This window comes from Hyla sarda, chromosome 4, assembly GCF_029499605.1.
Source record: "Hyla sarda isolate aHylSar1 chromosome 4, aHylSar1.hap1, whole genome shotgun sequence".
NCBI lineage: Eukaryota > Metazoa > Chordata > Amphibia > Anura > Hylidae > Hyla > Hyla sarda.
Genome location: NC_079192.1, coordinates 419,587,037 through 419,613,811, shown reverse-complemented (window position 1 = coordinate 419,613,811; position 26,775 = coordinate 419,587,037). Strand labels below are relative to the sequence as shown.

Sequence of the window (26,775 nt, the reverse complement as noted above, 5' to 3'; positions counted from 1 at the left end):
CATGTCTTATCCTCCAGAGCCGCACTCACTATTCTGCTGTTACATCATGTCTTATCCTCCAGAGCTGCACTCACTATTCTGCTGTTACATCATGTCTAATCCTCCAGAGCTTCACTCACTATTCTACTTTTACATCATGTCTTATCCTCCAGAGCTGCACTCACTATTCTGCTGTTACATCATGTCTTATCCTCCAGAGCTGCACTCACTATTCTGCTGTTACATCATGTCTTATCCTCCAGAGCTGCACTCACTATTCTGCTGTTACATCATGTCTAATCCTCCAGAGCTTCACTCACTATTCTACTTTTACATCATGTCTTATCCTCCAGAGCTGCACTCACTATTCTGCTGTCTATTCCCTGCGTAGAGTTGACAGACACAATATAACATCCCTCACCTTAGGGCAGTGTTTCCCAACCAGGGTGCCTCCAGCTGTAGTGAAACTACAACTCCCAGCATGCCCGGACAGCCTTTGGCTGTCCGGGCATGCTGGGAGTTGTAGTTTCGCAATAGCTGGAGGCACCCTTTTTGGGAAACACTGTGTTAGGGAGAAGTGGCCTGAGAGTAAACAGGAAACCAGCAGAGTTATGAATGCAGCTCTGGATGTGATCGGAGAACGAGGCCCAATAATACTGATCACTATAAATGACACAAATAAAACCAATGTGAGTATAAAGTGAATTTATTTTCTGTGGGGAGATTCCTGGAGGATCCGGATTTCATTCTATTCCTCCAAGGAGCCGTCCAGGAGGCGCTGGAAGGAGAATGGGGTGAACATGTATCCGCTGCCGGAGTAGAACTTGTTCTGGAACTCCACCCTGAGGAGACGGGAGGTGAGGGGTTAATACAATGTATAATACTCCATGTAGATCAGGACCTTTATATATGTGCCCATGAGGATCTCAAGCCCCACCCCCAAGGAGGTGTCCTGTTCTTCACTGATACATGTAGGATATTACAGACCCCAAGTTATCTGGTCACATGACAGGACACGTATCTATGGTAACCGCACTTACCAGTGGAGACGCAGAGCGTGGAGGAAGGCGGACAGGCCCTCCATGATCAACAATATGGCGATGGTGAGGACGGCAAAGATGGCAAAGATGATAAATACACCAATGAGGCCACCGTAACCGGCACTGGCCAGACCGATGTGCATCACCATGGTCCACAAAACCTCAGAGAGCTCTGCAGGGGAGGAACAGAGGGCGGGTCAATGAGGCAGCAGCCAAACAGGAACTTAGAAAACAGAGGAACAGTAAAGGGAGGGAAATGCATAATAATGAGAATCTCCACACTGAGGTATGAGCGGAGGCCAGAGCCAGAGTGACGGGTGAGCGGGGGGCAGGAGCCAGAGTGACGGGTGAGCGGGGGCAGGAGCCAGAGTGACGGGTGAGCGGGGGCAGGAGCCAGAGTGACGGGTGAGGGGAGGCCGGAGCCAGAGTGAGGGGGGCAGGAGCCAGAGTGACGGGGGAGCGGGGGCAGGAGCCAGAGTGAGGGGAGGCCGGAGCCAGAGTGACGGGTGAGCGGGGGCAGGAGCCAGAGTGACGGGTGAGCGGGGGCAGGAGCCAGAGTGACGGGTGAGGGGAGGCCGGAGCCAGAGTGAGGGGTGAGCGGGGGCCGGAGCCAGAGTGAGGGGTGAGCGGGGGCAGGAGCCAGAGTGACGGGTGAGCGGAGGCCAGAGCCAGAGTGGCGGGTGAGCGGGGGGCAAAAGTGAGTGTGAGGGGTGAACATTGTCTTACGTGCATGCGCCAGACTCAGGGCCCAGAGGCGCAGGTAGGAGGCGGTGTTGGAGATGCAGCCCAGGCAGTACTCAATGGTGTGTATGGCCTGATGGACAAAGATGTCCCCAAAATCAAACTGTAAAGAGAAGATGATGAGGAGTGTGAACATTTCACTAATCATGTGACCCATCATCTGGACTGAGCTCTGTGTAAGTATTGGAGAGTATACTGCCCCCTATGGACTCTGTAGAGAAAACTAAACTTACACACTACACTCTGCTGCCACCTGCCTATTAGGATTGCTACTACTCTTAGCTGTCTTCAAGGACTTTTGCTACAACTCTGCTGCCACCTGCCTATTGGGACCAGTACTACACTCGTCTGCCACCTGTTTTCAAGGACTGGTACTACAACTCTGCTGCCACTCGTCTTCAAGGATGGGAACTGTGCTCTGCTGCCACCTATATTCAAGGACCAAGACTATATCCCATATTTAGCCCTGGAATGTTGTGGGTGGAGTCTCCTTAAATAAAGTAATAAAATCAGCAGATAGTCCCGCCCCCGTGGAGCAGACGTTCATACCTCCCCACCGTGTTCATCTCCGTGGTCGTCGTGTCCTCCGTGCCCGTGTTCCTCCTTTTTCTCCTCCTTCTTGGAGTGATTGGACTGCGCATTCTCCATATCTGTGATCTCGATTTGTTCCTCGGGGGCGGATGATGAGTGAAGCTGCAGAGGATGAAATAGGTGAACGGCGTCTATTGATTCCTGTTCCTATAAACCTGTGGCCCCATAGGCCCCCGGGCCCCTCATTTACCATCCGCTGCTGCTTCTGGTGATTGGCTCGCAGGATGAAGGGTTTGAAGAGAAGCATCCAGGGGACGGCGATGAGCGCGAAGATGACCAGGAAGCTCTGCACTTCTTTCTGAAACACAAAGACAAAGTCATATGTTGTAGAGTGGAGCATTACCGGGTACACCAAGAGCGGAGCATTACCTGGTGCTCGTAGAGCGGAGCATTGCCTGGTGCTCGTAGAGCACAGCATTACCTGGTACCCCTAGAGCGGAGCGTTATCTGGTGCTCAGAGAGTGGAGCGTTATCTGGTGCCCCTAGAGCGGAGCATTACCTGGTGCTCGTAGAGTGGAGCATTACTTGGTGCAGAGCATTACCCAGTGCTCGTAGAGTGGAGCAATACCTGGTGCAGAGCATTACCCGGTGCTCGTAGAGCAGAGCATTACCTGGTGCTCGTAGAGCAGAGTGTTATCTGGTGCAGAGCATTACCTGGTGCTCATAGAGCGGAGCATTACCCGACTCTCGTAGATTGGAGCATTACCTGGTGCTCATAGAGCGGAGCGTTATCTGGTGCAGAGCATTACCTGGTGTTCGTAGAGAGGAGCATTGGTGGGGTCATTGTAGTTGAAGAGGAACATGTTGATGAAGTGGATGAGGATACTCGGAGCCTCCTGGGAGTTGTTCACATTATATTGGCACCACTTAAAGATGATCATGAAAACCAAATAACCGAAGAGACAAATGATGAAGATCATCTCCGGGATGAACTGCAGGACGATGTTCATGTGTCGGCGGAAATTTCTAAGGGAGAGATGTTATAATGTAATGGTGTCTTGGAGCCCCCATAAAATAACGGACAGAAGGGGGGACCTACATGTGATTGAGAAGACCGAGCATGACCCCAAAAATCATCTGCGCGATCCCCATCACCACCGACATCTTCATCTTGTAGGAGTTCAGGAAGGTTAACTTGTTCTTCGCGATATTCCATATCTGGGAGAGAGATTGAATTATGGGGATCACGTGGAATTATGGGGGATCACATGGAAGTATTGGGGGAACATGGAATTATGGAGGATCACATGGAATTATGGGGGATCACGTGGAATTATGGGGGATCACGTGGAATTATGGGGGATCACGTGGAATTATGGGGGATTACGTGGAATTAAGGGGGATTACGTGGAATTATGGGGGATCACGTGAAATTATGGGGGATCACGTGGAATTATGGGGGATCACGTGGAATTATGGGGGATCACGTGGAATTATGGGGGGAACATGGAATTATGGAGGATCAAGTGGAATTATTGGGGGAACACGTGGAATTATGGGGGAACACGTGGAATTATGGGGGATCACGTGGAATTATGGGGGATCACGTGGAATTATGGGGGTCACGTGGAATTATGGGGGATCACATGGAATTATGGGGGTCACGTGGAATTATGGGGGTCACGTGGAATTATGGGGGATCGCGTGGAATTATGGGGGATCACATGGAATTATTGGGGATCACATGGAATTATTGGGAATCACATGGAATTATTGGGGAATCACATGGAATTATGAGGGATCACATGGAACTATTGGGGGATCACATGGAATTATGGGGGATCACATGGAATTATTGGGGATCACATGGAATTATTGGGGATCACATGGAATTATGGGGAATCTCGTGGAATTATGGGGGATCACATGGAATTATTGGGGAATCACATGGAAATATTGGGGGATCACTTAATTATGGAGGGAACACATTAAATTATTGGAGGAACATGTGGAAATATTGGGGGAGTATGTGGAAATATTGGCGGATCACATGGAAATATTGGGGATCACAGGAAAATATTAGGGATCACATGGAAATATTGGGGAATCACAGGGAACTATTGGGGGATCACATGGAACTATTGGGAGATCACAGGGAAATATTGGGGGATCACAGGGAAATATTGGGGGGGTCGCAGGGAAATATTGGGGGATCACATGGAGATATTGGGGGATCACATGGAACTATTGGGGATCACATGGAACTATTGGGGATCACTGGGAAATATTGGGGGATCACTGGGAAATATTGGGGGATCACAGGGAAATATTGGGAGATCAAAGGGAAATAATGGGGATCACATGGAAATATTGGGAGATGACATGTAACTATTGGGGATCACATGGAACTATTGGGAGATCACAGGGAAATATTGGGGGATCACATGGAAATATTGGGGGATCACAGGGAAATATTGGGGAACAAACTTACTGGGTCGATCCCGAATGGATAGGGATTCCCAGAGAAGACGCCGGGGACCTTGGGGTCGAGCTGTAGATCGATTCTCTGATGAATTAACGCATCACTAAGAAGGAAGACAACGAATGTAACAATACATGTCTACAATGTATCCAAATGTAACGGGAGGGGGGGGGGGGGACACATACTTCCAGCTGCCATTGGTGAACATGGGGCGGACCCTCCAGGCCGACCCAAATATGTTGAATGACTTGGAGAAGCAATCGTTGTAGATGAATCCGGTGTAGATAGAAAATATGGACATAAGGAAGATCAGGTACCGGCCCCCGAAGAACGTGTTCCAGATCTGGAGGAGGAAGGAACACAACAGGGAAGATCAGGTGGGTCTCCGAGGGCCACATGATATTATAGCCCTATCATTTACTCCCAGACATCAGAAGACACGTCGTATTCATTCAGATATTCAGATTATTTTGCATCTTTTTCTGAATACACATTGAGATACATGTTCTGCTCCTCAGGGGCGGGGCTACTGCTGACATTCTTTTCTTTTTCTTTGTAGCTGTTTATTTTTTATATACATTCTGCCCCAGTTTTTTCTCATTGGGTTTTTGATATAATACTTTTGGAATCGGAATCATTCAGATGGGTGGGATTATACAGTCGGGGGAGGGGGGGTTGTTTTAGCCATACAAAGCCCTCAATTTAAAATATTTACACCCCTGACTATATAATCCAACCCATCACCTATTGTTTTTGTAACTAAAACTAAGTTCCTGCCCATCTGACTGATTCCCTAAATGGTCAGACAAAGAAAATCTCACTCCACTGGCCAGCCTTCAGAACATTTAGCTTTCAAAGGCCGTGTGCGTGCTGCGGGGTCGACCACGCCCCCTCGTGACATCACGCCATACCTCCTCAATGCAAGTCTATGGGAGGGGGCATGACGGTCACCATTCCCCCTCCTATAGACTTACACTAAGGGGCGTGGCATAACATCACGAGCGGGCATGGTCGACCTCCGCAGCGCGCACATAGCATTTGGAACTAAATGTCTCGAACTCTGGCCAGTGGAGTACCCCTTTAAATTGTGTCCTCTTTTTTGCTTATGGTCATTTATATAGGTGGGTGGGATGCCCTTGAGGAGCAAAACCTATATAAATGACCATAAGTGAAAAAGAGGACACAATTTATAGCTGCACTTTGCGCTTTTTTAATGTTAGTTTTTTATTTTAAATTTTTTTTTTTTAAATAGCACAAAATGGCACTAAATTATATACGGTAGTTAGGTTAGGTTGTGTCTCATTCAGTTATGGTCATTTTTTAATGAGTTTCATTCCTGAGGGGCGGTGCTACAGCCATAGTTTGACATTTTAACATAATATTTTATAGCCGATTTCCCCTATAACTGGCCCCCCCCCCCCTACACTGCAGAGCCGATGTTGGTCACATGACTACAATGAGCAGGTTCACATCACCTACAATAATTTTGGATAATTCCCCTCCCGTTCCCGTCCTCCTCTCACCTCGTTGTCTGTCTTGGAAGCCAGAAGAGCTTTTTCATTCAGGAGCATCCAGGCGGCGAACCCCAACATGACGGCGCCATGTCCGCAATCACCGAACATCACCGCGAAGAGGAAGGGGAAGGTAATGATGGTGTATGGGGCTAGACAAGAGGAAACAGATTCATCAGAAAGATCGGGGCTAGACAAGAGGAAACAGATTAATCAGGAAGATTGTTGATCCTCAGGGGCGGGGTTATCATACCTGGAAAAATAATTAATGACCCTCCCCGGCAATGAATGATTTAGCCATTTCTATTGCATTCACCCCCCCTCCGGGACTTACTTGGGTTCATTTCTCTGTAACTCCCGACCCCATAGGCGTCTATAATGTTCTGGAAACCGGAGGTGAACTTATTGGTCCGGTTGAAAGTGGGCGGAGCCATTTTGGTTGGTATGTTGGTCAGGATCGGCGCAATGGTGGAACCGCTACGGTCCTGCAGTGCAAGGTATGTATTGGTTATACTGTATCACATGATTCTGGAAACGCCCCTCATTGGGGCCCCTTAGTAAGATTTGCGCAGCGCTCACCATTCCCCGTTGCAGCGCCCGCTTGATTCGCTCCTTGTCGTCCACTGGGCACCAGATCTCGGCGATGACGCACTGCTGGGTGACGTCGATGTTGCATAGGTTCAGGACGTGATACACGGCCTTCATCTTCTTCACCTTGATCATCCAGTTGGACAGATTTTGCGCGGCCTCCAGCAGGACGCGCTGCCGGTGCGACTCTGTCTGCGTTATGACCTGTTAAACGGCAAAACACCAAGAAGCGTTCATTACGATCTTCCTAGTTTTGTGAACTAAACGCCAGAACTGCGGTGAAGACCGACAAAGCTAGCGCACTCACCGCGTTCAGATCCTCAATCCTGGTGTTCACGTCGGCCGCCATGTCCCGGCGCTCGGCCGCGGACTCAGGACATGGGTACACTGTCGCTTTAAATCTGTAACGTAAATCAAATGACCCTCAATCTGTGGGATTATGCAGCGCAATATAATCGTACTTTTCAAAGCTGATGGACTCGTTACAATGTGTCAGTGCATCAGTGGACACCAGTATTTCCTAAGCCAGGGTGCCTCCAGCTGTTGCAAAACTACAACTCCCAGCATGTCCGGACAGCCTTCAGCACTTGGAAGAGGGGAAAAACACCAGTGGAGAAAACCTCTAGGACAGTGTTTCCCAACCAGGGTGCCTCCAGCTGTTGCGAAACTTCAGCCTTCGGCTGTCCAGGCATGCTAGGAGTTGTAGTTTTGCAACAGCTGGAGGCCCCCTGGTCGGGAAACATTGCTCTAGGGAGACCATAGCTGGAGGATTGTCCTTATGTTGAGCTTAGAGCAGTGTTTCCCAACCAGGGTGCCTCCAGCTGTTGCAAAACTTCAGCTTTCAGCTGTCTGGTCATGCTGGGAGTTCTAGTTTTGCAACAGCTGGAGGCCCCCTGGTTGGAAAACACTGGCCTATACTGATACACTGTAACAAACAGTTGTGTGAGCAGGACCTGGATAGACAAAATGGGTAAAATTCCTAATTTTGGGGGCTTTTTTTGTGTACATTTTTTAATGCATTTTAAGTGGTTTTCCAGATGGTGCTCTTTATTTATAATTTTTATTTGCACAATTTTCTTTTTTTTTCAGTTTGTACTCGGACGGGGCATGTCTTAGTGCGCGCAATTTATCATCACTATACTCCACTGTAGGCGCAGGAACCAGAAAAACTGCAAATAAAAAACATTTAAAAAATTGAGCAAATAAAATGTAAAAACACTGCGCAAATTAAATATTTGTGCAGAACAAAAAAATGAAAAAAACATTCTGCAAAAAAAAGCCTAAATAAAATGACAAAATTGTCAAGATGGCAAATTGAATTAAAAAAACTGCAAATAAAATGTCAAAAAATTCAACAAATAAAAAAAGCATAAATAAAATGTTAAAAATTTTGCAAATAAAATGCAAAAAAAATGTGCAAATTAAATAACAAAATGCACAAATGAAGTTAAAAAAAATTGCGCAAATAAACTTGTGCAAAGAGAATTCAAAAATAAAACTGCAAATAAAAAAAATAAAATTTTTTTTATTTTTTTGTTTTTTTTTAGCATACTGAAGGCCAAGGGGGAAAAAATAAACTTTCAAAACTGCATCAATTTTTTATTTTTTAATGGCGAATCGCTGTTTTTGAGATGCGGTTCCTACGTTGTCATTTCAGAAATGAACTTAAAAATCCTGTTTTAAAAAAAGTGCCTTATATTATATCAATGTAGGAAATCATCTCTGATACACTGTAACGAGCCCATTAGCTGTGAGAAGTCTAAGGGTTATTTTTTTAATTTTTTAAATTTTGGATGGAAAAAATGGCATCGCAAAAAACGTGTGCAAGGCGCCTATTCTTGATGGCGAGGTTCTCGCGGGGGGGGGGGGGGGAAATGGCGCTGTCAATAACTGTATTTGCAGGCGCTTTCGCAACGCAGTTTATACTCCTGAAGCTGAAACTTCGACACCGAACACAAAGAAAAACAAAAAAATTTAAAAATGTAAAACTGCACCCTGTGACCCCCAGCCTTAGACTTCTCACAGCTGAGGAGCTCGTTACAATGTATCATTGCTTACATTTTAATTTAATATACTATAATATATAATGTAACAGACTTCGGGAAAAGTTTCCAGCCTCAATGACTGTTTCTGTTCACTGCCAGCAAGCAGAGGTATTGAAAATAGCCAGGAACGTAAAGGCAGAGCTGCAAAGTTTATGGAAAATGGAGAGGATGGTCAGAATGTAATGTCGTGCAATGCATAAAAGTGTCCAGCAGATGTCCTCAGCGCACCCCTCACAGATCTTCTTGATCTTCTGCTTCAGCTGCTCGCCCTGGTAGAATATAATGAAGACGTTCTTCTTCACTTCTTCTTTCTGGAGATGAAATGGAGACAGGTGGGTCATGTGACTCTCCGGGTGTTGCAGAACTACAACTCCCAGCATGCCCTGACAGCCTTCGGCTGTCAGGGCATGCTGGGAGTTGTAGTTCTGCAACAGCTGCCCTAGGACATTAGGATTGCAGGTGGATCTGGAGTGTGAGTGGCCCCTTGGATCCCCCCAGGGGCCCCCCGTATTTGCTTACCGTAACGGGATCCTCCAGCGTGGTGTCCAGCTCGCTGTACTTCAGGTAGATGTTCCCCCTGCAGACCCTCCACAGCAGCCGCTCGAATGACGCCATTCTCTCTCTCCCGATCACCCCGGCCGTAAACCTGCGGGCGGATATTAGGATGGGATGAGAAGCGGGCACACTGGGGCACTGTTCCTCAGGTGACACTCGATACCATAGACCCGGCCCGATCACCTGGCAGGTCACATTCCTGCAGTGCGCTATGGGGGCCTACCTGGGCCGGTGCACACCGCCGATGGCTGAATAGTGACTACAGCTCTGGAGGGGGGGGGGGGGGACAAACAACGCGGCACAATGCGGGCACTCACCCCAGTTTGCCGGCGGCAGCGGCGGAGGGGACGGTCCGGAGCTCCAGGAGGCTGCTGGTGTCCTCATTGAAGAAGTCGTCCGGGAGGTTGGCTTCGGCCTGGAGGAAGAGAACAACGAAATTACTGGAAAGTAGGAAAAAATACAAAGTGTCATAATGTGGCGGTAATGGGAGTCATGTGACCAGTGATTATATGGGGGATATCAGGGTCATGTGACCAGTGATTATATGGGGAATATCAGGGTCATGTGACCAGTGATTATATGGGGGATATCAGGAGTCATGTGACCAGTGATTATATGGGGGATATCAGGGTCATGTGACCAGTGATTATATGGGGGATATCAGGAGTCATGTGACCAGTGATTATATGGGGGATATCAGGGTCATGTGACCAGTGATTATATGGGGGATATCAGGGTCATGTGACCAGTGATTATATGGGGGATATCAGGAGTCATGTGACCAGTGATTATATGGGGGATATCAGGGTCATGTGACCAGTGATTATATGGGGGATATGAGGGTCATGTGACCAGTGATTATATGGGGGATATCAGGGTCATGTGACCAGTGATTATATGGGGGATATCAGGCTCATGTGACCAGTGATTATATGGGGGATATCAGGAGTCATGTGACCAGTGATTATATGGGGGATATCAGGAGTCATGTGACTAGTGATTATATGGGGGATATCAGGAGTCATGTGACCAGTGATTATATGGGGGATATCAGGGTCATGTGACTGGTGACTGTAGGGGGGGGGGGGGTGTTATCAGAGTCATGTGACCAGTGACTGAGGCGGGGATATCAGGAGTCATGTGACCAAAGACTATGGGAGATATCAGGAGTCATGTGACCAGTGACTGAGGCGGGGATATCAGGAGTCATGTGACCAAAGACTATGGGAGATATCAGGAGTCATGTGACCAGTGACTGAGGCGGGATATCAGGAGTCATGTGACCAGTGACTGAGGCAGGGATATCAGGAGTCATGTGACCAAAGACTATGGGAGATATCAGGAGTCATGTGACCAGTGACTATATGGGGGATGCCTCAGGTTTATATATGGGGGTCATGTGACCATTGACTGTATGGGGGCATTCAGGAGTCATGTGACCATTGACTGTATGGGGGATGCCTCAGGTTTATATAGGGGGTTATGTGACCATTGACTGTATGGGGGTATTCAGGAGTCATGTGACCAGTGACTGTATAGGGGATGCCCCATGTATGTATGTGTGTGTGTGTATGTATATATATATGTATATATATATATATATATATATATATATATATATATATATATATAGTAAATTTGAGTAGCCGTATTAGTCCAGTGATGCAGATCATAAAATGTTGCAGTATCTTGTAATAACATTTTTTTATTGGACTAACAGCATTTTGTAGAGAAGCTTTCGGGATTCCTCCCTTATCTATTTAGTCTATGTTCCTATAACAGGACAATTTATGGCCCATCTTATATGGGGGTCACCTCATGTATATATAGAGGAGTCATGGACCAGTGACTGTATGGGGACTATCAGGAGTCATGTGACCAGTGACTGTATGGGGACTATCAGGAGTCATGTGACCAGTGACTGTATGGGGACTATCAGGAGTCATGTGACCAGTGACTATGGGGGGGGGGGGTAATTATCAGGAGTCATGTGATCAGTGACTATATATGCCAGATAGTGACGCCACTGTTAGTCTATACACGGGCTAAGGTGGGGATAGCTTCTCTTGGGCCAGACCCGGGGAGTAAAGAAGGACTGACGCCGGGTTACAGATAACGGTCTTTACTGAGCTGGCGATTCTGCATCTCCATCGAAAGGGTACAGTACACATATCATAGAAGAATACAGTAAACAATAGAACAGTGGGCCCATCACAGGTGCAGCCGCCGCACCCAAGGAGATCCACAGACCACACAATGGCCTTTGGTGCTGGGACACCACAAGTGACTATATGGGGGCTATTAGGAGTCATGTGACCAGTGACTGTATGGGGGGGGGGGGATATCAGCAGTCATGTGACCAGTGATTATATGGAGGATGCCCCAGGTATACATTGGGGTCTTCCATCCCTGTGGACATTCAGATACCTCAAAGAAATCCTGGGTCTTCTTCAGCAGATGCTTCAGCTCCGTCAGCTCCAGAAAGTTCTGCTTCAGGGTCTGTTGGTTCCGGTTCACCTCCTGCAGCTCCCCCTCCAGCTTCTCCAGCCCCGTCTGTAATATAGGAATATATGATGTCACAGCCCGCCTCCTGTATGACATCACTGATATAATATAATGACGTGATCACAGCCCGCCTCCTGTATGACATCACTGATATAATATAATGACGTGATCACAGCCCGCCCCCTGTATGACATCACTGATATAATATAATGACGTGAACACAGCCCGCCCCCTGTATGACATCACTGATATAATATAATAGTAATATGACATGTGATCACAGCCCCGCCCCCGGTATGACATCCCTGATATAATATAATAGTAATATAATGACATGTGATCACAGCCCGCCCCCTGTATGACATCACTGATATAATATAATAGTAATATGACATGTGATCACAGCCCCGCCCCCGGTATGACATCCCTGATATAATATAATAGAAATATAATGACATGTGATCACAGCCCCACCTCCTGTATGACATCACTGATATAATATAATAGTAATATAATGACATGTGATCACAGCCCGGCCCCCTGTATGACATCACTGATATAATATAATAGTAATATGACATGTGATCACAGCCCCGCCCCCTGTATGACATCACTGATATAATATAATAGTAATATAATGACATGTGATCACAGCCCCGCCCCCTGTATGACATCACTGATATAATATAATAGTAATATAATGACATGTGACCATAGCCCTGCCCCCTTATGACATCACTGATTTAATATAATAGTAATATAATGACATGTGATCACAGCCCCGCCTCCTGTATGACATCACTGATATAATATAATAGTAATATAATGACATGTGATCACAGCCCCGCCTCCTGTATGACATCACTGATATAAAGACATGTGATCACAGCCCCGCCCCCTGTATGACATCACTGATATAATATAATAGTAATATAATGACATGTGATCACAGCCCCGCCCCCTGTATGACATCACTTATATAATATAATAGTAATATGACATGTGATCACAGCCCCGCCTCCTGTATGACATCACTGATATAATATAATAGTAATATAATGACATGTGATCACAGCCCCGCCTCCTTTATGACATCACTGATATAATATAATAGTAATATAAAGACATGTGATCACAGCCCCGCCCTCTGTATGACATCACTGATATAATATAATAGTAATATAATGACATGTGATTACAGCCCCGCCTCCTTTATGACATCACTGATATAATATAATAGTAATATAATGACATGTGATCACAGCCCCGCCCCCTGTATGACATCACTGATATAATATAATAGTAATATAATGACATGTGACCATAGCCCTGCCCCCTTATGACATCACTGATTTAATATAATAGTAAAATAATGACATGTGATCACAGCCCCGCCTCCTGTATGACATCACTGATATAATATAATAGTAATATAATGACATGTGATCACAGCCCCGCCTCCTGTATGACATCACTGATATAAAGACATGTGATCACAGCCCCGCCCCCTGTATGACATCACTGATATAATATAATAGTAATATAATGACATGTGATCACAGCCCCGCCCCCTGTATGACATCACTGATATAATATAATAGTAATATAATGACATGTGATCACAGCCCCGCCTCCTTTATGACATCACTGATATAATATAATAGTAATATAATGACATGTGATCACAGCCCCACCCCCTGTATGACATCACTGATATAATATAATAGTAATATAAAGACATGTGATCACAGCCCCGCCCTCTGTATGATATCACTGATATAATATAATAGTAATATAATGACACGTGATCACAGCCCCGCCCCCTGTATGACATCACTGATATAATATAATAGTAATATAATGACATGTGATCACAGCCCCGCCCCCTGTATGACATCACTGATATAATATAATAGTAATATAATGACATGTGATCACAGCCCCGCCCCCTGTATGACATCACTGATATAATATAATAGTAATATAATGACATGTGATCACAGCCCCGCCCCCTGTATGACATCACTGATATAATATAATAGTAATATAATGACATGTGATCACAGCCCCGCCTCCTTTATGACATCACTGATATAATATAATAGTAATATAAAGACATGTGATCACAGCCCCGCCCTCTGTATGACATCACTGATAGAATATAATAGTAATATAATGACATGTGATCACAGCCCCGCCTCCTTTATGACATCACTGATATAATATAATAGTAATATAATGACATGTGATCACAGCCCCGCCCCCTGTATGACATCACTGATATAATATAATAGTAATATAATGACATGTGATCACAGCCCCGCCCCCTGTATGACATCACTGATATAATATAATAGTAATATAATGACATGTGATCACAGCTCCCTGTATGACATCACTGATATAATACAATAGTAATTTAATGACGTGGTCACAGCCCCGCCCCCTGTATGACATCACTGATATAATATAATAGTAATATAATGACATGTGATCACAGCCCCGCCCCCTGTATGACATCACTGATATAATATAATAGTAATATGACATGTGATCACAGCCCCGCCTCCTGTATGACATCACTGATATAATATAATAGTAATATAATGACATGTGATCACAGCCCCGCCTCCTTTATGACATCACTGATATAAAGACATGTGATCACAGCCCCGCCCCCTGTATGACATCACTGATATAATATAATAGTAATATAATGACATGTGATCACAGCCCCGCCCCCTGTATGACATCACTGATATAATATAATAGTAATATAATGACATGTGATCACAGCCCCGCCCCCTGTATGACATCACTGATATAATATAATAGTAATATAATGACATGTGATCACAGCCCCGCCCCCTGTATGACATCACTGATATAATATCATAGTAATATAATGACATGTGATCACAGCCCCGCCCTCTGTATGACATCACTGATATAATATAATAGTAATATAATGACATGTGATCACAGCCCCGCCTCCTTTATGACATCATTGATATAATATAATAGTAATATAATGACATGTGATCACAGCCCCGCCCCCTGTATGACATCACTGATATAATATAATAGTAATATAAAGACATGTGATCACAGCCCCGCCCTCTGTATGATATCACTGATATAATATAATAGTAATATAATGACACGTGATCACAGCCCCGCCCCCTGTATGACATCACTGATATAATATAATAGTAATATAATGACATGTGATCACATCCCCGCCCCCTGTATGACATCACTGATATAATATAATAGTAATATAATGACATGTGATCACAGCCCCGCCCCCTGTATGACATCACTGATATAATATAATAGTAATATAATGACATGTGATCACAGCCCCGCCCCCTGTATGACATCACTGATATAATATAATAGTAATATAATGACATGTGATCACAGCCCCGCCTCCTTTATGACATCACTGATATAATATAATAGTAATATAAAGACATGTGATCACAGCCCCGCCCTCTGTATGACATCACTGATAGAATATAATAGTAATATAATGACATGTGATCACAGCCCCGCCTCCTTTATGACATCACTGATATAATATAATAGTAATATAATGACATGTGATCACAGCCCCGCCCCCTGTATGACATCACTGATATAATATAATAGTAATATAATGACATGTGATCACAGCCCCGCCCCCTGTATGACATCACTGATATAATATAATAGTAATATAATGACATGTGATCACAGCTCCCTGTATGACATCACTGATATAATACAATAGTAATTTAATGACGTGGTCACAGCCCCGCCCCCTGTATGACATCACTGATATAATATAATAGTAATATAATGACATGTGATCACAGCCCCGCCCCCTGTATGACATCACTGATATAATATAATAGTAATATGACATGTGATCACAGCCCCGCCTCCTGTATGACATCACTGATATAATATAATAGTAATATAATGACATGTGATCACAGCCCCGCCTCCTTTATGACATCACTGATATAATATAATAGTAATATAAAGACATGTGATCACAGCCCCGCCCTCTGTATGACATCACTGATATAATATAATAGTAATATAATGACATGTGATTACAGCCCCGCCTCCTTTATGACATCACTGATATAATATAATAGTAATATAATGACATGTGATCACAGCCCCGCCCCCTGTATGACATCACTGATATAATATAATAGTAATATAATGACATGTGATCACAGCCCCGCCTCCTGTATGACATCACTGATATAAAGACATGTGATCACAGCCCCGCCCCCTGTATGACATCACTGATATAATATAATAGTAATATAATGACATGTGATCACAGCCCCGCCCCCTGTATGACATCACTGATATAATATAATAGTAATATAATGACATGTGATCACAGCCCCGCCTCCTGTATGACATCACCTCTAGATTGATCATCTCTCTTGGTAGTGGGGTCTCTGGAGATTTTTCGGGGTTTCTTACGATTATTTTATCGTTCTGCATCTCACACTCCAGAAATCCTAAGGAGGAAATAAAATGATGATGGGGGGTAAATACTTTCACTACAAACTGGTGTAGAAATGTGAATAAAATTTTGTGCAGAACACAGGAATGGTCGCCAGTAGAGATGAGCGAACTTACAGGAAATTCGATTCGTCACGGACTTCTCGGCTCGGCAGTTGATGACTTATCCTGCATAAATTTGTTCAGCTTTCAGGTGCTCCCATGGGCTGGAAAAGGTGAATAAAGTCCTAGGAAAGAGTCTCCTAGGACATTTCCAGACCACGGGAGCACCTGAAAGCTGAACTAATTTATGCAGGAAAAGTCATCAACTGCCGAGCCGAGAAGTTCGTGACGAATCGAATTTACTGTAAGTTCGCTCATCTCTAGTCGCCAGTTTTGGGGTAAATCAAAGATTGATTCAATATTTGCAACAATTTTTCCCTAAACACAAAAATCTATTGATAAATCTACCAAGATCTAATAATACAAAGAGATGGTAAGAGTAATAAGAGTAAGAGTAATAATAATAAGAGTAATAAGAGTAATAATAATAATAGTAATAAGAGTAATAATAATAATAGTAATAAGAATAAGAAGAGTAATAAGAGTAAGAAGATTAATAAGAGTAATAATAATAGTAAGAAGAGTAAGAAGAAGAATAATAGTAATAAGAGTAATAATAGTAAGAAGAGTAATAATAATAATAGTAATAAGAGTAATAATAGTAAGACTAATAATAATAATAGTAATAAGAGTAATAATAATAGTAATAAGAGTAATAATAATAATAATAATAGTAAGAAGAGTAATAAGAGTAATAATAATAATAGTAATAAGAATAAGAGTAATAAGAGTAAGAAGATTAATAAGAGTAATAATAATAGTAATAAGAGTGAGCAGAGTAATAATAATAGTAATAAGAATAAGAAGAGTAATAATAGTAATAAGAGTAATAATAGTTAGAAGAGTAATAATAATAATAGTAAGAAGAGTAAGAGTAATAATAATAGGAATAAGAAGAGTAATAATAGTAATAATAGTAAGAAGAGTAATAATAATAGTAATAAAAGAAGAGTAATAATAGTAATAAGAGTAATAATAGTAGTAAGAGAAAGAAGAGTAATAATAGTAATAAGAGTAATAATAGTAATAAGAGTAATAATAGTAATAAGAGTAATAATAGTAATAAGAGTAATAATTGTAATAAGAGTAATAATAATAGTAATAATAGTAATAATAATAGTAAGAAGAGTGATAATAGTAATAAGAGTAATAATAGTAATAAGAGTAATAATAATAATAGTAATAAGAGTAATAGTAATAAGAGTAATAATAGTAATAGTAAGAAGAGTAATAATAGTAATAATAGTAAAAAGAGTAATAATAGTAATAAGAGTAATAATAATAATAGTAATAAGAGTAATAATAATAAGAAGAGTAATAATAATAATAGTAATAAGAGTAATAATAGTAATAAGAGTAATAATAATAATAATAATAGTAATAAGAGTAATAATAGTAAGAAGAGTAATAATAGTAATAGTAAGAAGAGTAATAATAGTAAGAAGAGTAATAATAGTAATAAGAGAAAGAAGATTAAGAAGAGTAATAATAGTAATAAGAGCAAGAAGAGTAAGAAGAGTAATAATAGTAATAATAGTAAGAAGAGTAATAATAGTAATAATAGTAATAAGAGCAAGAAGAGTAATAATAGTAATAAGAGTAGTAATTTTAATAATAGTAACAATAGTAAGAAGAGTAATAATAATAGCAATAAGAGTAATAATAGGAATAATAGTAATAAGAGTAACAATAGTAATAAGAGCAAGAAGAGTAATAATAGTAATAAGAGTAATAAGAGTAGTAATTTTAATAATAGTAAGAAGAGTAATAATAATAGTAATAATAGGAATAATAGGAGTAATAGTAATAAGATTAATAATAGGAAGAAGAGTAATAATAGTATTCCGGTCCCCACCCCCACAGGTGGCGCCATTAATATTCTGGGCACTCACGCAGGATCCGCTCCATCGCCTCGCACCTCCGAACCTCATTCACAAACTTCCTCTGGAAATTGTTCACACTGAGATTCAGCTGGAGGAGAGGAAAGGGTTAACTGATCAGTTATATTATTACATCTCTGACCTCTCTGCAGATTATTACATCTCTGACCTCTCTGCAGATTATTACACCTCTGACCTCTCTGCAGATTATTACACCTCTGACCTCTCTGCAGATTATTACACCTCTGACCTCTCTGCAGATTATTACACCTCTGACCTCTCTGCAGATTATTACACCTCTGACCTCTCTACAGATCTGCAGAACATCGCTCTGTCCTCTCTACCTCCTGATACATAGTGATATATCCTGCAGATTATTACACCTCTGACCTCTCTACAGATCTGCAGAACATCGCTCTGTCCTCTCCTCCTGATACATAGTGATATATCCTGCAGATTATTACACCTCTGACCTCTCTACAGATCTGCAGAACATCGCTCTTTCCTCTCTACCTCCTGATACATAGTGATATATCCTGCAGATTATTACACCTCTGACCTCTCTACAGATCTGCAGAACATCGCTCTGTCCTCTCCTCCTGATACATAGTGATATATCCTGCAGAACATTGCTCTGTCCTCTCTACAGATCTGCAGAACATTGCTCTGTCCTCTCCTCCTCCTGATACATAGTGATATATCCTGCAGATTATTACACCTAGGTCTGCAGAACATCGCTCTGTCCTCTCCTCCTCCTGATACATAGTGATATATCCTGCAGATTATTACACCTCTGACCTCTCTACAGATCTGCAGAACATCGCTCTGTCCTCTCCTCCTGATACATAGTGATATATCCTGCAGATTATTACACCTCTGACCTCTCTACAGATCTGCAGAACATCGCTCTGTCCTCTCTACCTCCTGATACATAGTGATATATCCTGCAGATTATTACACCTCTGACCTCTCTACAGATCTGCAGAACATCTCTCTGCCCCCATCCTACATACAGGTATATATTCTGCAGATGATTGCGCCCCAGTACTTACATCCCTAAACTGCACCAGGCCCAGCTCCCCCAGCTCCGCTATGCAGCAGTACCCGGCCTCCACCTGCAGGATCAGCTGGGTCAGACACATCTCCTCACTCCGGAACAGGGAGCCCATCTTCTCAGACATGATGGTGGTTGTAGTCCTGGATCAGACGGAAGCAGTCAGTATATAAAGTGGACCCCCGCCCCTGAAACACCTTCACCTACTTCCTATGTCAGTGTTTCCCAACCAGGGTGCCTCCAGCTGTTGCAAAACTACAACTCCCAGCATGCCCGGACAGCCGTTGGCTGTCCGGGCATGCTGGGAGTTGTAGTTTTGCAACAGCTGGAGGCCCTTTGGTTGGGAAACACTGTCCTATGCCGTATACATTGTGTTATGTACAATCTCTTACAACCTTAGCTGCTTGCTGTCAGCGAATGGAAATATTCCGAAGTAACTTTACACAGTGACAACCTGTAGATTTCACAGCTGAGGGTTTGTTACATTCACATCTAGTCTAGTAAATCCTCTGTAATCATCACACTTCGGATCATTTGTTACAGTGTATCAGTGCAGATAAAATGTATCAGTCCCAAGAATTATCCCAGTCACTGACAGCAAGCAGAGATCTTACAGATGGTGAAAAATTAAACTATTCTCTATTCTGTCTTATATGTTCTGGGGTCTTTATGTCTTATATGTTCTGGGGTCTTTATGTCTTATCTTATATGTTCTGGGGTCTTTATGTCTTATCTTATATGTTCTGGGGTCTTTATGTTCTGTCTTATATGTTCTGGGGTCTTTATGTTCTGTCTTATATGTTCTGGGGTCTTTATGTTCTGTCTTATATGTTCTGGGGTCTTTATATTCTGTCTTATATGTTCTGGGGTCTTTATGTCTTATCTTATATGTTCTGGGGTCTTTATGTTCTGTCTTACATGTTCTGGGGTCTTTATGTTCTGTATTATATGTTCTGGGGTCTTTATGTCTTATCTTATATGTTCTGGGGTCTTTATGTCTTATCTTATATGTTCTGGGGTCTTTATGTTCTGTCTTATATGTTCTGGGGTCTTTATGTTCTGTATTATATGTTCTGGGGTCTTTATGTCTTATCTTATATGTTCTGGGGTCTTTATGTCTTATCTTATATGTTCTGGGGTCTTTATGTCTTATCTTATATGTTCTGGGGTCTTTATGTCTTATCTTATATGTTCTGGGGTCTTTATATTCTGTCTTATATGTTCTGGGGTCTTTATGTTCTGTCTTATATGTTCTGGAGTCTTTATGTCTTATCTTATATGTTCTGGGGTCTCTGTCTTATATGTCGGAGTTTATAAGAGATAATGTCTCAGTCTGGACTCACCTGCTGCGGCTCTTCTTCTCTCCTGGTTCTTCTCTCTCCCAAAGTTTTGTGGAGTTGTGTTTGTCAGATGTTCCTCTCCCCTCCTCCCAGGATCTGCACTGAGCAGCATCTGACCGGCTCCTCTCCGCCCTGCAGAGCTGAGTGTGTTGTGGCAGCACAGCAGAGTTATAGGTAACAACACGAGAGGTGGACGGAACGACTCCGACTGTCAATCACCTTATAACAAGTCTAAAAGAGAAAGATATATAAAGTATAAAAGAAAAATAATCCAACAATATCTCCTCCATATAATCTCCATTCACATCCTGTCCTCCCCATACATCTCTACCCTAATCTCCTGATATCTCCTCACATAATCTCCATACACATCTCTACCCTAATCTCCTGATATCTCCTCACATAATCTCCATACACATCTCTACCCTAATCTCCTGATATCTCCTCACATAATCTCCATACACATCTCTACCCTAATCTCCTGATATCTCCTCACATAATCTCCATACACATCCTGTCCTCTCCATACATCTCTACCCTAATCTCCTGATATCTCCTCACATAATCTCCATACACATCCTGTCCTCTCCATACATCTCTACCCTAATCTCCTGATATCTCTCCTCACATAATCTCCATACATCTCTACCCTAATCTCCTGATATCTCCTCACATAATCTCCATACACATCCTGTCCTCCCCATACATCTCTACCCTAATCTCCTGATATCTCTCCTCACATAATCCCCATACACATCCTGTCCTCTCCATACATCTCTACCCTAATCTCCTGATATCTCTCCTCACATAATCCCCATACACATCCTGTCCTCTCCATACATCTCTATCCTAATCTCCTGATATCTCTCCTCACATAATCTCCATACACATCCTGTCCTCTCCATACATCTCTACCCTAATCTCCTGATATCTCCTCACATACTCTCCATACACATCCTGTCCTCTCCATACATCTCTACCCTAATCTCCTGATATCTCTCCTCACATAATCTCCATACACATCCTGTCCTCTCCATACATCTCTACCCTAATCTCCTGATATCTCCTCACATAATCTCCATACACATCCTGTCCTCTCCATACATCTCTATCCTAATCTCCTGATATCTCCTCACATAATCTCCATACACATCTTGTCCTCTCCATACATCTCTACCCTAATCTCCTGGTATCTCCTCACATAATCTCCATACACATCCTGTCCTCTCCATACATCTCTACCCTGATCTCCTGATATCTCTCCTCACATAATCTCCATACACAACCTGTCCTCTCCATACATCTCTACCCTAATCTCCTGATATCTCTCCTCACATAATCTCCATACACAACCTGTCCTCTCCATACATCTCTACCCTAATCTCCTGATATCTCTACTCACATAATCTCCATATACAACCTGTCCTCTCCATACATCTCTACCCTAATCTCCTGATATCTCCTCACATAATCTCCATACACATCTTGTCCTCTCCATACATCTCTACCCTAATCTCCTGATATCTCTCCTCACATAATCTCCATACATCTCTACCCTAATCTCCTGATATCTCTCCTCACATAATCTCCATACACATCCTGTCCTCTCCATACATCTCTACCCTAATCTCCTGATATCTCTCCTCACATAATCTCCATACACAACCTGTCCTCTCCATACATCTCTACCCTAATCTCCTGATATCTCTCCTCACATAATCTCCATACACAACCTGTCCTCTCCATACATCTCTACCCTAATCTCCTGCTATCTCTCCTCACATAATCTCCATTCACATCCTGTCCTCTCCATACATCTCTACCCTAATCTCCTGATATCTCCTCACATAATCTCCATTCACAACCTGTCCTCTCCATACATCTCTACCCTAATCTCCTGATATCTCTCCTCACATAATCTCCAAATACAACCTGTCCTCTCCATACATCTCTACCCTAATCTCCTGATATCTCCTCACATAATCTCCATACACATCTTGTCCTCTCCATACATCTCTACCCTAATCTCCTGATATCTCTCCTCACATAATCTCCAAACACAACCTGTCCTCTCCATACATCTCTACCCTAATCTCCTGATATCTCTCCTCACATATTCTCCATACACAACCTGTCCTCTCCATACATCTCTACCCTAATCTCCTGCTATCTCTCCTCACATAATCTCCATTCACATCCTGTCCTCTCCATACATCTCTACCCTAATCTCCTGATATCTCCTCACATAATCTCCATTCATATCCTGTCCTCTCCATACATCTCTACCCTAATCTCCTGATATCTCTCCTCACATAATCTCCATACACAACCTGTCCTCTCAATACATCTCTACCCTAATCTCCTGATATCTCTCCTCACATAATCTCCATACACAACCTGTCCTCTCCATACATCTCTACCCTAATCTCCTGATATCTCCTCTCATAATCTCCATACACATCCTGTCCTCTCCATACATCTCTACCCTAATCTCCTGATATCTCCTCACATAATCTCCATACACATCCTGTCCTCTCCATACATCTCTACCCTAATCTCCTGATATCTCCTCACATAATCCCCATACACATCCTGTCCTCTCCATACATCTCTACCCTAATCTCCTGATATCTCTCCTCACATAATCTCCATACACATCCTGTCCTCTCCATACATCTCTACCCTAATCTCCTGATATCTCCTCACATAATCTCCATACACATCCTGTCCTCTCCATACATCTCTACCCTAATCTCCTGATATCTCCTCACATAATCTCCATACACATCCTGTCCTCTCCATACATCTCTACCCTAATCTCCTGATATCTCCTCACATAATCTCCATACACATCCTGTCCTCTCCATACATCTCTACCCTAATCTCTTGATATCTCTCCTCACATAATCTCCATACACAAACTGTCCTCTCCATACATCTCTACCCTAATCTCCTGATATCTCTCCTCACATAATCTCCATACACAACCTGTCCTCTCCATACATCTCTACCCTAATCTCCTGATATCTCTCCTCACATTATCTCCATACACAACCTGTCCTCTCCATACATCTCTACCCTAATCTCCTGATATCTCTCCTCACATAATCTCCATACACATTTTGTCCTCTCCATACATCTCTACCCTAATCTCCTGATATCTCTCCTCACATAATCTCCATACACAACCTGTCCTCTCCATACATCTCTACCCTAATCTCCTGATATCTCTCCTCACATAATCTCCATTCACATTCTGTCCTCTCCATACATCTCTACCCTAATCTCCTGATATCTCCTCACATAATCTCCATACACATCTTGTCCTCTCCATACATCTCTACCCTAATCTCCTGATATCTCTCCTCACATAATTTCCATACACAACCTGTCCTCTCCATACATCTCTACCCTAATCTCCTGATATCTCTCCTCACATAATCTCCATTCACATCCTGTCCTCTCCATACATCTCTACCCTAATCTCCTGATATCTCCTCACATAATCTCCATACACATCTTGTCCTCTCCATACATCTCTACCCTAATCTCCTGATATCTCTCCTCACATAATCTCCATTCACATCCTGTCCTCCCCATACATCTCTACCCCAATCTCCTGATATCTCCTCACATAATCTCCATACACATCCTGTCCTCTCCATACATCTCTACCCTAATCTCCTGATATCTCCTCACATAATCTCCATACACATCCTGTCCTCTCCATACATCTCTACCCTAATCTCCTGATATCTCCTCACATAATCTCCATACACATCCTCTCCTCTCCATACATCTCTACCCTAATCTCCTGATATCTCCTTAAATGATCTCCATACACATCCTGTCCTCTCCATACATCTCTACCCTAATCTTCTGATATCTCTCCTCACATAATCTCCATACACATCCTGTCCTCTCCATACATCTCTACCCTAATCTCCTGATATCTCTCCTCACATAATCTCCATACACAACCTGTCCTCTCCATACATCTCTACCCTAATCTCCTGATATCTCCTCACATAATCTCCATTCACATCCTGTCCTCTCCATACATCTCTACCCTAATCTCCTGATATCTCCTCACAATCTCCATACACATCCTGTCCTCTCCATACATCTCTACCCTAATCTCCTGATATCTCTCCTCACATAATCTCCATACACAACCTGTCCTCTCCATACATCTCTATCCTAATCTCCTGATATCTCTCCTCACATAATCTCCATACACATCCTGTCCTCTCCATACATCTCTATCCTAATCTCCTGATATCTCTCCTCACATAATCCCCATACACATCCTGTCCTCTCCATACATCTCTACCCTAATCTCCTGATATCTCTCCTCAAATAATCTCCATACACAACCTGTCCTCTCCATACATCTCTACCCTAATCTCCTGATATCTCTCCTCACATAATCTCCATACACATCCTGTCCTCTCCATACATCTCTACCCTAATCTCCTGATATCTCCTCACATAATCTCCATACACATCCTGTTGTCTCCATACATCTCTACCCTAATCTCCTGATATCTCCTCACATAATCTCCAAATATTTCCACGACACTCCATACACATCATGTCCTCTCCATACATCTCTACCCTAATCTCTTGATATCTCTCCTCACATAATCTCCATACACATCCTGTCCTCTCCATACATCTCTACCCTAATCTCCTGATATCTCCTTACATAATCTCCATACACATCCTGTCCTCTCCATTCATCTCTACCCTAATCTCCTGATATCTCCTCACATAATCTCCATACACATCCTGTCCTCTCCATACATCTCTACCCTAATCTCCTGATATCTCCTCGCATAATCTCCATACACATCCTGTCCTCTCCATAAATCTCTACCCTAATCTCCTGATATCTCCTCACATAATCTCCATACACATCCTGTCCTCCCCATACATCTCTACCCTAATCTTCTGATATCTCCTCACATAATCTCCATACACATCTCTACCCTAATCTCCTGATATCTCCTCACATAATCTCCATACACATCCTGTTGTCTCCATACATCTCTACCCTAATCTCCTGATATCTCCTCACATAATCTCCAAATATTTCCACGACACTCCATACACATCCTGTCCTCTCCATACATCTCTACCCTAATCTCTTGATATCTCTCCTCACATAATCTCCATACACATCCTGTCCTCTCCATACATCTCTACCCTAATCTCCTGATATCTCCTTACATAATCTCCATACACATCCTGTCCTCTCCATTCATCTCTACCCTAATCTCCTGATATCTCCTCACATAATCTCCATACACATCCTGTCCTCTCCATACATCTCTACCCTAATCTCCTGATATCTCCTCGCATAATCTCCATACACATCCTGTCCTCTCCATAAATCTCTACCCTAATCTCCTGATATCTCCTCACATAATCTCCATACACATCCTGTCCTCCCCATACATCTCTACCCTAATCTCCTGATATCTCTCCTCACATAATCTCCATACACATCCTGTCCTCTCCATACATCTCTACCCTAATCTCCTGATATCTCCTCACATAATCTCCATACACATCCTGTCCTCTCCATACATCTCTACCCTAATCTCCTGATATCTCGTCACATAATCTCCATACACATCCTGTCCTCTCCATACATCTCTACCCTAATCTCCTGATATCTCCTCACATAATCTCCATACACATCCTGTCCTCTCCATACATCTCTACCCTAATCTCCTGATATCTCCTCACATAATCTACATACACATCTCTACCCTAATCTCCTGATATCTCCTCACATAATCTCCATACACATCCTGTCCTCTCCATACATCTCTATCCTGATCTCCTGATATCTCCTCACATAATCTCCATACACATCCTGTC

At 42.8% G+C, this 26,775-nt stretch overlaps 2 protein-coding genes across 5 annotated transcripts in view; one reads left to right on the top strand and one right to left on the bottom strand.

The window, feature by feature from the left end:
- TMEM213 (transmembrane protein 213) overlaps positions 1–26,775 on the top strand; it is a 47,143-nt gene that overhangs the window by 6,916 nt on the left and 13,452 nt on the right. For 2 of the 4 annotated variants that reach the window (XR_008843281.1, XM_056517984.1), the window contains exon 1: positions 20,930–21,060. The exons of 1 other annotated variant lie outside the window; for it this stretch is intronic. The gene's annotated coding sequence lies outside the window, so the exon portion shown is untranslated. Of the gene's footprint in view, positions 1–9,196; positions 9,250–20,929; positions 21,061–26,775 lie in introns of those variants that run through there. One more of the 4 variants, XM_056517986.1, reaches the window with a different exon arrangement.
- Positions 674–21,010, bottom strand: ATP6V0A4 (ATPase H+ transporting V0 subunit a4). The gene is made up of 21 exons (XM_056517973.1): positions 20,890–21,010; positions 19,545–19,689; positions 18,505–18,583; positions 16,409–16,506; positions 11,900–12,025; positions 9,790–9,887; positions 9,437–9,563; positions 9,146–9,228; positions 7,180–7,273; positions 6,864–7,076; positions 6,619–6,769; positions 6,297–6,436; positions 4,959–5,116; positions 4,783–4,876; positions 3,391–3,509; positions 3,101–3,317; positions 2,542–2,649; positions 2,310–2,453; positions 1,746–1,863; positions 1,020–1,191; positions 674–821 (listed from the first exon to the last, which is right to left on the bottom strand). The coding sequence occupies exons 2-21, from the start codon at positions 19,671–19,673 to the stop codon at positions 728–730; spliced, it is 2,562 nt and encodes an 853-aa protein (XP_056373948.1). The 5' UTR covers positions 19,674–19,689; positions 20,890–21,010; the 3' UTR covers positions 674–727.